Source organism: Bubalus kerabau, chromosome 11 (genome assembly GCF_029407905.1).
Source record: "Bubalus kerabau isolate K-KA32 ecotype Philippines breed swamp buffalo chromosome 11, PCC_UOA_SB_1v2, whole genome shotgun sequence".
Taxonomy (NCBI): Eukaryota; Metazoa; Chordata; class Mammalia; order Artiodactyla; family Bovidae; genus Bubalus; species Bubalus kerabau.
Genome location: NC_073634.1, coordinates 90,761,467 through 90,771,799, shown reverse-complemented (window position 1 = coordinate 90,771,799; position 10,333 = coordinate 90,761,467). Strand labels below are relative to the sequence as shown.

The window sequence follows — 10,333 nt, the reverse complement described above, 5'->3', positions numbered from 1 at the left end:
CGAGCCAGGCCTCTGCGCTGCAGCGGTTTGATAAACTGTGAATCGGAAGGGGCCTGCTAGCTTGAATAGGATTTTGCTTTTTCTTCAGTCTCAAGGGAGGATAGGATGTTGGGTTTGGGGGGCGAGGGCCTATGGTGGGACCGCAGGGCGCTTTCGTATACGCCCAAGAGGGGCGACTCGTGAGGGAACCAGGGATGCTGAGGATGGCAGAGTCAGATGATAACCTGGATAAGGCTGTGACAGCGCGAGGAAGAACTAAACTTGTGCCTTATTAACCTCCAGGACTCATATTTGCCGAAATGTGAAAGGGGAAATACATTAGGGAACTTGTGAGTTCCATTCAGAGCTCACACTCTCCGGGACTAGGGAAGGTAGAAAGTGGAAGAGGTGAAAAGGCAGAAGTGTTAGGACAGTATCTCAGTCGCTGATTGACCGTGAGAGGCCTTGTCTTTCATTGGAAATGGCCTTCTGTCAGAGAAGCACCTTATGGACCTGGAATGCTGCTTAAAGAAATGAGAACTTGCCTAACTGCATAGTTTGAATCCACAAACACGTTTATTGTTAGACATGAGTTAGCACCAAGTGAACACGTGCATCTTTCCAAAGGTAGAAAGTATCTCCTTCACTTGTTCATTCAATAACTCCTTGAGCACCTACTGGGGATGGAACACAAGTTTGCCCGCCGCTCGCTTCGCACCTATCATCTCTTCTTGTGTTCAGCAAACTGAGCGAGTGTCAAGCAGCACACTAGGCACTCGGGATACAAATAAGACAGGGCTGAGTTAACTGAATTCACCCTTTTGATGGGAATTGCAGTGCCAAATGAAAAGTGCTGGAGAGAGAGTTTGGAATAATAGCAGCCAATTGCTTTGGAGTCAGACCTGAAATCCAGTCCGTACTCCAGCGATTACTAGAACAACAGCCTCACTGAACCCACTTCCTCCTGTGGAAATAGTCGAGCAGCACTTAACTGTGCAGAGCAGAGCTCCTGGTAGGTGCTCAGTGAATGGTGAGTACTGTAAGAGGACACACAGGCATTGCAGTCAGGCCCTGAGAGCATGCAGAGTGGATTTCCAGTGAGAAGACAGTGCCGTCCTGCATCCTGGGAATTAGGACACTGAACTGAGTCCTAGAGATTGACTACAAATTAAAGACAGCCAAAACATGGGGGCAGGGATGTTCCAGGCTGAGGAAGTGGCACATGTGAAAATGAGAGGTCTCTTTGTGGCCAGTCTCCCTGTGGGTGCAGCTAAAAGATAACAGATGAGACGGTAGAGGCTTTCAGAGTCCAGCTTATGAAGGACCTTGTATACATACATACTAAGGATTTGGAGTCTTTATCGCCAGTTATAGGGAGCCAAGGAAGGGTCTTAAGCAAGGATAGGATGTGGTGGAAATTATGCTTTAGGAAGACCAAAGATGCTTCTGGCAGCAGTGGCACAGATGAATTAAAGGTGTATTAAGGGACTTCCCTGGTGGTCCAGGGGTTAAGACTCTGAGCTGCCACTGCAGGGAATGCAGGTTTGATCCCTGGTCGGGGAACTAAGATCCCTCATGCCACGTGGTGTGGCCAAAAAAAAAATGTGAATCAAGTGGAGAGAATCCAGTAGGATGAGATTGAAACAAACCAAGTGATAAGCAGTGAGACCTTGAAATGAGTGAAATGAGCAGCAGTGGGTTGGAAAGAGAGACCTGAGAGTAAAGAAGTGAAAGCTTTAGAGCTTTGTCAGTGATCAGATATGTTAGAAGGGGCAGATGTGGAAGGGAAGGCCAGGCAGAGAGGAGAGTTAGGATGACTCCAGTTCCCAGGTAGGATAACTGGTAAGTGGTGGTGTTTGTTACTCACTCCAGGAGTACCCAAGATGGGGCAGGTCTGGAGTCAGTTTGGGAGTTTTAAATTGTTTTATAACAGCCTTATTGAGATTGAAATCACATCAGCACACTCATTTAAAGTGTACAGTTAGACAGTGTTTAACCTATACAGTTTTACAACTATCACCACTGTCAGGACATTTTCATCATTCCAGAAAGAAACCCTGTATCATTGCCCTCCAATTGCCCAGCCCTCGGCCACCGTTAATCTCCTTTCTGTCTCTGCAGATTACCCTGTTTTGGACATTTCATATAAATGGGTTGCAACATGTAATCTTTTGAAACTGGCTTCTTTAACTTAATGTAATGTTCCCAAGTTTCCTAATTTGGGAGTTTTTACTCATTCAATAGGTTTTTCTTGAGATTTATTGCATGTCAGGCACCTTACTATATAGCAGTGAATGAAATAGACATCTATGCTATTATGGAGCTTTCATTTTAATAGTGAGAAATAAGCCATAAACAAGTAGATATAATGACATCATGTAGTAATAAGTGTTACAATATAGTGGTCTGAAGGGCAAATGCGGTGACATTTGAACTGAGACTCAAATGATACACAGGAGCCAATATGTCAATATCAGGGCAGAGTGTTCCAGAAAGAAGAGCACGGGCTAGGGACTTGAAGTACAAACTTGTTTGGCATATTTGAATGTTAGGCGCCTGTGAGATATCCCAAGAGAGACCAAAACCAGGTGACTGTTAGAAGTCTGGGATTCGGGAGAACAAATACCTGAATCTGGACTACAAATAGAGAATTGGAAGTCTCATGTGTTAACTGTAGGACTTCCTGGGTGGCCTGTCTGGGTGGTGTAGTGTCTGCCTATAATGCAGGAGACGTGGCTTCAATCCCTGGGTCAGGAATATCCGCTGGAGAAGGAAATAGCAATCCACCCCAGTACTATTGCCTGGAAAATCCCATGGACAGAGGAGCCTGGTAGGCTACAGTACATGGGGTCGCAAAGAGTTGGACACGACTGAGCGACTTCACTTAATGTATTAATAATGTGAGGATGAAGATCAGAAAGACTGAAAAAGGAGCCAAGGAGAGAACCCTTGGAATAACAGCTTTTGAAAGATGGGTAGAGGCAGCTGCATGAAGGAAACTAGGGGAAACCAGCAGGACAGGGTGAGAGCATGAAGTCAAAGAAACCAGGCTCAGAGAGGGAATAAGATGACGTGCTGCCTGGAGAAGACTGAGATAGGAACTGAGAAGGGCTCTCTGCACTTAGCAACAAAGAGCTGTTTTGCAGGGAGAGTTTCAGAGGGATGGTTGGTAAAAAGCCAGAATTCAAAATATGCAACATTTAGTAAGCGGACAGGGAGACTAGAGATTAGAATTAAGGGATTTTCATTTGGGGACAAGGATGACTGGGATGCTTAAATGCAGATGTCAAAGAGGATAGTAAGGGGAAAGCCAGTGATGTAGCAGGGGTCAGTACCTCAGAGGGAGAGAGGGAGTGGGCAGAGTGTAGAACCATGGTGAAAAGGTTAGCCTTACAGAGAGAGGTCTATTCTCTGTTCCAGGAGAAGTGGAAGAAGAGAGAAATGTGAGTGGGGTTGGCAAGTTGAGGGAACCAACAAACTATGTAATTTTTTGATACAAAGAAAGCCCATGACTCGAGTAGGATAGAGCATGGGAAAATTTAGGAAAGAGGAGAAAGTTTGAAATAGTTACTATATCAACAACTGTAGGAAAAACTGCACCAAAAACTGGAGGGACACTCAAGAGGGAGGGCAGAGGGCCAGTTAAAGTGGCAGGCCAGGGGCTCACGGTGGTCGTCTGGTTTTCTTTGCATCCTGCTCTGAAGTAGGATCTCGGTCTGAGGATGCGTCCATCTCATGTCAGTCCTGTAGCCTATCCATTCTTGGAGCCAGGGTCCTGGTATTAGGCCTTTCCATATGCTAGGTGCTTATCTACACTGCTTGGCAAATAGAAACTGCTTGAGGGAGTTCCCTGGCAGCCCAGTGGCTAAGATTTAGCACTTTCAAACCTGTAGGCCTGTAGACCACAGGAACCTAGGACTACAGAAGCTGTAGTCCTAGGTTCAATCCCTGGTCAGGGAACTAAAATCCCACGCACCCCACAGTGCAGCCAAAAAACCCCAAAAAACTGCTTGACGTTAAATAAGTGGTTGAATCACAAGCTAGAATGGTTGGGATAAGGCATCAAAGAAGGCGAGGGGTTAGACTGGTGAGGCTTAAAGCCTTGTGATAATTGGAAAGAAAGGCTGTTTATTCTGAAGAAAGGAAATTTGTTTTAAGTGAAATAACAAAGTAGCAGGAAAAAGGAATGAGATTCACATGTATGAATATTTAAATTTAAGCTATTTGGTAAATGTGTATTATCATCTTGAAAGAGTTTTTAACTGCTTATGGGTTTTTACTTAAGTGCTAATTCTAAAAGTTTTATTAAATCATCGGAGTCACTGCTAGTTTACATTTTAAATACATCATCATTTTAACCCTAACATTCATAAGGTTGGATTTAACCTTTGATCCTCTCGGTCTGACCTCTCAGAGGTCACTTTTCATTTTTTCCCCAAGTTGATGCTGTTCTTCCCTGTCTTTGTAATTTTGTGGAACTCATCTGTCTCAAGTTAATGTCATCAGATGGAACGTAGTTTAAGTTGTAAAAAAAAGTTTGAATTTATTTGGCTTCATTTTGATGGCTTTTTAATCATTTTTATTTTTTCCTTTGAATGTTTACAGTGGAGCTGGGCAGGAAGTGGGAAGATCATGTATTATTCTGGAGTTCAAGGGGAGGAAGATAATGGTAAGTGGCCCCGATGGTAAAGAATCCACCTGCAGTGCGGGTGACCTGGGTTCGATCCCTGGGATGGGATGATCCCCTGGAGGAAGGCATGGCAACCCCCTCGAGTATCCTTGGGCTTCCCTGGTAACTCAGCTGGTAAAATATCCACTGGCAATGCAGGAGACCTGGGTTCAGTCCCAAGGTTAGGAAGATGCCCTGAAGAAAGAAGTGGCTACCCACTCCAGTATTCTTGCCTGGAGGATCCCCATGGACAGAGGAGCCTGGTGAGCTACAGTCCATGGGGTCAAAAGAAGTTGGACAGAATTGAGCAACTAAGCACAGTATAATCAGATTAACAGTATGTCTATGTCTGCATTGAGTGTTAGGTCTGTTCTAGTTCAGTAGTTTTTTCTATTCAGCAAATTAACTGTTTTGCCCCCAGAATAATGTCATGGTTAGTATATGCGTCTATAAAATGTTAACGTGGAAAACTAGTCTACTTCCACTTGGCATTGACATAATATTAGACTGAGGAACTAAAGATTGTAAAACTGTCAACTGGATCTCCTAATCTAAAAGTCTTCCAAATCCCTCTTCCATTCCTGAAGGTCTGCCAACCTGTCTGCCCCACCTGCAGTGGGAGACCCCAGGGAACTGGCCTCCTGAACACATGCAGAACTCCAACCTCCTCCTGTGCAGTGGGACAATAGGCCAGGCCCTGGTCTGGTAGCTGAGGTGCCTAACTTAGCACCAGGGTGCCTGGCCTTGGGCAAGTCAGGCCCCTTCTCAGCCCGTTTCCTTAGCTGAGAGCTGGAGGGACTGGAAGAGGTGGTCTCTGGGGTCCTCATTATGAAGGCACTGCAGAGGCTCGTCAGGGTCTTTTGGCCTCACTCTTCCCCTTCTCCCACTTAAAAGAACAGGCACATGGCAGACACAATCTTTTTAATCATTTACTGTATTAATTTGATAGAAACACCCTCCCAAATGAGGATATAATTCAGGAATGACTGGTTCTGAAGAATTTGTCTTCTAATACTTAAATTGTCCTGATCAGAAAAGTTTCCTGTTTTTCTAATCGTTGCCTTCTCACGATAGTCACATCTGGTAGTAGTGAATCTATAAACTTTAAAAAATGCTAGCCATTTCTGATGTTAAAGTTCTTGCAAAAGAGTTCATTCATTATTAGAGTGCCTACAAAAAGTAACTGGAAAGAACATTTCTTGTATTTTGTGTCCTTGTGACTCTAAATATGAGCTATATTTAAATTTGGGAAGTTAGAATTGTTAACAGCGTATTTACCCATTTAATAAGAATTGCATTCCAAACATATAGAATCTTTCCTGATTGTGTATGGTATGATGGATCAGTTATGATGTCTATTTGTTGAATGAATTTGAATAAAATGTGGAGAAGACTGTGATCTCTTTCCCATGTCTTTCAGCTGGACTGTGGGATCCATCCTGGCCTGGAAGGAATGGATGCTCTTCCTTATATTGATTTGATTGACCCAGCTGAGATTGATCTCCTACTAATTAGTCAGTAAGGCTTTTTGTTTGTTTGTTTGTTTTTGTTTTACTTTTTATTGTGGGCATTGTTTTTCAAGGACTTTTACTTTAAAGATCATTCTTTACCAGATTTTAAGATTCTAGTGTTTTAAAAATATTTTCTACTAGGAATTATATTGCAGACATCTAAGACAGCACGCCATATTGTCATCACAGGTGAGAGAAGTTTATGACAGAAAACTTCCTTTCACTTATCTAGAGTAAATGAGGAGGAGGGAAGAGATAACATATGCCTTGATCATTGTAAAACTTGAGACTAAGGAAGCCCTCTCACGGAATATCCCTGAGGCTGCTGTGTTGCCTGAATATTCATCGGAAGGACTGATGCTGAAGCGCCAATACTTTGGCCACCTGAGGCAAAGAACTGACTCATTGGACAAGGCCTTGATGCTGGGAAAGATTGAGGGCAGGAGGAGGAGAAGGGGACGACAGAGGATGAGATGGTTGGATGGCATCATCGACTCAATAGACACGAGTTGGAGCAAACTCAGGAAGATAGTGAAGGAGAAGGAAGCCTGCCGTGCTTCAGTCTGTGGGGTCGAGAAGAGTTGAACACGACTGAGCGACTGAAGAGCAGCTGTGTTCTCACACTGTTCTGTGGAACTTCATATGTAAACCGTGATGGGTTTCATATAAGCCATATGAAGTGGGTTTTATACCACTAAAGCGCTTGTTATAATTTTGACTTTTGAAAATAGGCTTGGCTATATTTGAGAGAAATACTTTTGTTTTTCTTATGTTAGAACTAAATACATTATTCCTTCCCTCTGCACATACCTACTCTGGGTGTTCCGAAAGTATCTAATTGTTACATAGAACTCTTCTGTATCTAAAGTATATGATATATAATATTTTAAAAAATTGACAGAAGCTCTTTTTTCTTTTTTTTAAAGTTTCCATTTGGATCACTGTGGAGCTTTGCCCTGGTTTCTACAGAAGACAAGTTTCAAAGGAAGAACATTTATGACTCATGCTACAAAAGCTATTTATAGATGGCTTCTTTCAGATTATGTCAAAGTTAGGTAAATTACCTTAATAGATTTATACATGCACTTGGTTCTACCGAATACATACAGTTGATGATATAGACCATTTTGTGTTTTGAAATGAGATGTTTTCTTCTTATTCACAAGGGTATCACTCATGTAGTCATTCAGTACCAACTCATCAAATAGGTATTGTGTCCCCAGCACCTCCTTGGTGTAAAGGTTTTATGTAGTTTTTGCATCCTTTTAAGTCTTTGAAATTTAGGTGAGTTATAAGGTATGATAGCAATATTCTATATATGGAGTTTCATAATTTTATTAAAATTTAAAGCAGAATACATTATACAGTGGTATCTATTGAAGTCTTTTTTTGGGTGATTTGATCAAAGCAAATTGACTGTCTGAAGTGAAAAGGTTCCCTGGGGAAGCTTTTTCCAGCTACAAGAGAAAAAATCTGCTCCTTTTCCAGAAAGTTTGGAGCCTTCTTGTGATAAGTATAGCACAAATGATAAACCTTCAAAGGCTTACTGTTTCATATGTATATTCCTAGGGTAGCCAAGATGCAGTTTGTTATTCTGTAAACATACAGAAGAATAGAAGAGTTATCCTTGATAATGATTTTACTGGTTAACACTTAAATAAAGCTCACCATATGCCAGGCATAGTCCTCAGTTCTTGACATATGTTAACTCCTTTCATCTTCATGTCAGCCTTGTGATGCAGACTCTGCATGAATCCCATTTTACAGATGATTAGACAGGCATGGGTTTCTCTGGTGGCTCAAATGGTAAAGAATCTGCCTGCAATAAAGGAGACCCAGGTTCGATCCCTAGGTTGGGAAGATCTACTGGAGAAGGGCATGGCTACCTACTCCAGTATTCTTGCCTAGAAAATTCCATGGACAGAGGAGCCTGATGGGCTGCAGTCCATGGGGTTGCAAAGAGTCAGACATGACTGAGTAACTAACACTTTCACTTAACTTCACTTTTCAGCCTGAGGCACAGAGAAGTTAAGTAATTTACCCATGACGGTCACAGTAAGAGACAAAACTGGAATTCAGATCCAATCAGTCTGGCCCCAGACTGTGTCCTTAACCCCAACCTCTCTTGTTTTTTTTAAAGTATGTTAGCATAATTTTCCAGAGAAAACTTGTTAGACTTTCTAGACAAGTCTTTTTATATCACAGGTGGGGAAAACTGCTGTGATTCAATGTATGTGAGTGCCTTTATCTCACAGAAGGTGTTGGGGTAGGAAAAAAGGTTGAGAAGTGCTATTCTAAAGAGTACTTTGCCTTAATTTAGTGTGTGTGCTTTGCTTGAAATCATGCTTTATATACACTAAGCATTTTTCTCATAATAGCAGAGTAAAAAGATATACAAAAGGTCCAAGAGATTAGAAATAGCATAACACCTACAATATGATTTTAAGAAATACGTGGCTATGTCATCCACAGACAATTTCTTTGAGTTTAAAGACTTATAAAAATCTTACCCTTAATTTTTTTGTGTTGGCATCTTTAAAAATTTAGTAACATATCAGCAGACGACATGCTGTATACTGAGACAGATTTGGAAGAAAGCATGGACAAAATTGAAACCATCAATTTTCATGAAGTGAAGGAAGTTGCAGGAATCAAGTTTTGGTGTTATCACGCCGGCCATGTCCTGGGAGCTGCCATGTTCATGATCGAGATCGCGGGCGTGAAGGTACACTCTAGCTTGGGAATTTCCTGCCCATAAGAAATCAGTGCAGGGCTTATGCCACTAAGTGTACTAAAGAATATTCCCTAAGGCTAGCAAAGTGCGAAAACACTGAAACAAGGTAAAATTAAGCTGGTACTTTAGCCTTGTAAATATTGTTCCTACCCCTGTGTTAGTACTTTCTGTACCATGATTGAGAAGAGTACAATAAGCATCTCAAAAAAGTAAAGAGTTCTTTCCTGATCATCATGCCCTTTTTCTCTAAGATGCTGAGAATACATCTCAAGGTTATCTTTGTGGACAAATTCTGGGATTATATTATTCCCATTAGTTAGATTGAATAATTGAAACTCTAGATGGTTTATGACTGAGTTAAGTTACACATTTTGAATTAGATACAAGCGATGACACCACCCTTATGGCAGAAAGTGAAGAAGAACTAAAGAGCCTCTTGATGAAAGTGAAAGAGGAGAGTGAAAAGTTGGCTTAAAGCTCAACATTCAGAAAACTAAGATCATAGCATCCAGTCCCATCGCTTCATGGCAAATAGATGAGGAAACAGTAGCTGATTTTATTTTTCTGGGCTCCAAAATCACTGCAGATGGTGATTGCAGCCATGAAATTAAAAGATGATTACTCCTTGGAAGGAAAGTTATGACCAACCTAGACAGCATATTAAAGAGCAGAGACATTACTTTGTCAACAAAGGTCTGTCTAGTCAAGGCTATGGTTTTCCCAGTGGTCATGTATGGATGTGAGAGTTGGACTATAAAGAAAGCTGAGCACAGAAGAATTGATGGTTTTGAACTGTGGTGTTGGAGAATACGCTTGAGAGTCCCTTGGAGTGCAAGGAGGTACAACCAGTTGATCCTAAAGGAGATCAGTCCTGGGTGTTCATTGGAAGGACTGATGTTGAAGCTGAAACTCCAATACTTTGGCCACCTGATGCAAAGAGTTGACTTATTGGAAAAGACCCTGATGCTGGGAAGGATTGAGGGCAGGAGGAGAAGGGGACGACAGAGGATGAGATGGCTGGATGGCATCACCGACTCAATGGACATGAGTTTGAGTGGACTCCGGGAGTTGGTGATGGACAGGGAGGCCTGGCATGTTGCGGTTCATGGGGTCGCAAAGAGTTGGACACGACTGAGTGACTAAACTGAACTGAATGCATCTACATTTCATTAAAAAATTAGGCTATTTTTTCTATTGCACTTCATTTTCAAGAATTTATGAGTGAAATATATTCAGAGTAAAATGAAGCATTCCAGAATTCTAACTTTCTAACTTTTCTAATTTCTAACTTTCTCTTTTTCTCAGCTTTTATACACAGGTGATTTCTCAAGACAAGAAGACAGACACTTAATGGCAGCTGAAATTCCTAACATTAAACCTGATATTCTTATCATTGTAAGTATTAGTGCCCTGTATTGTAATTAGTGTAAAGTAAGCAGG

The 10,333-nt window shown here is 41.8% G+C and overlaps 1 protein-coding gene across 4 annotated transcripts in view; it reads left to right on the top strand.

Moving 5' to 3' along the window:
- CPSF3 (cleavage and polyadenylation specific factor 3) overlaps positions 1 to 10,333 on the top strand; it is a 33,467-nt gene that overhangs the window by 328 nt on the left and 22,806 nt on the right. The window contains exons 2-7 of one of the 4 annotated variants that reach the window (XM_055540983.1): positions 817 to 991; positions 4,585 to 4,648; positions 6,069 to 6,166; positions 7,086 to 7,214; positions 8,707 to 8,884; positions 10,199 to 10,288. In XM_055540983.1, the coding sequence (XP_055396958.1) occupies positions 4,646 to 4,648; positions 6,069 to 6,166; positions 7,086 to 7,214; positions 8,707 to 8,884; positions 10,199 to 10,288 (498 nt within the window). In that variant the 5' untranslated portion in view covers positions 817 to 991; positions 4,585 to 4,645. Of the gene's footprint in view, positions 1 to 816; positions 1,010 to 4,584; positions 4,649 to 6,068; positions 6,167 to 7,085; positions 7,215 to 8,706; positions 8,885 to 10,198; positions 10,289 to 10,333 lie in introns of all 4 variants that reach the window. The other 3 variants (XM_055540985.1, XM_055540986.1, XM_055540982.1) reach the window with 3 other exon arrangements.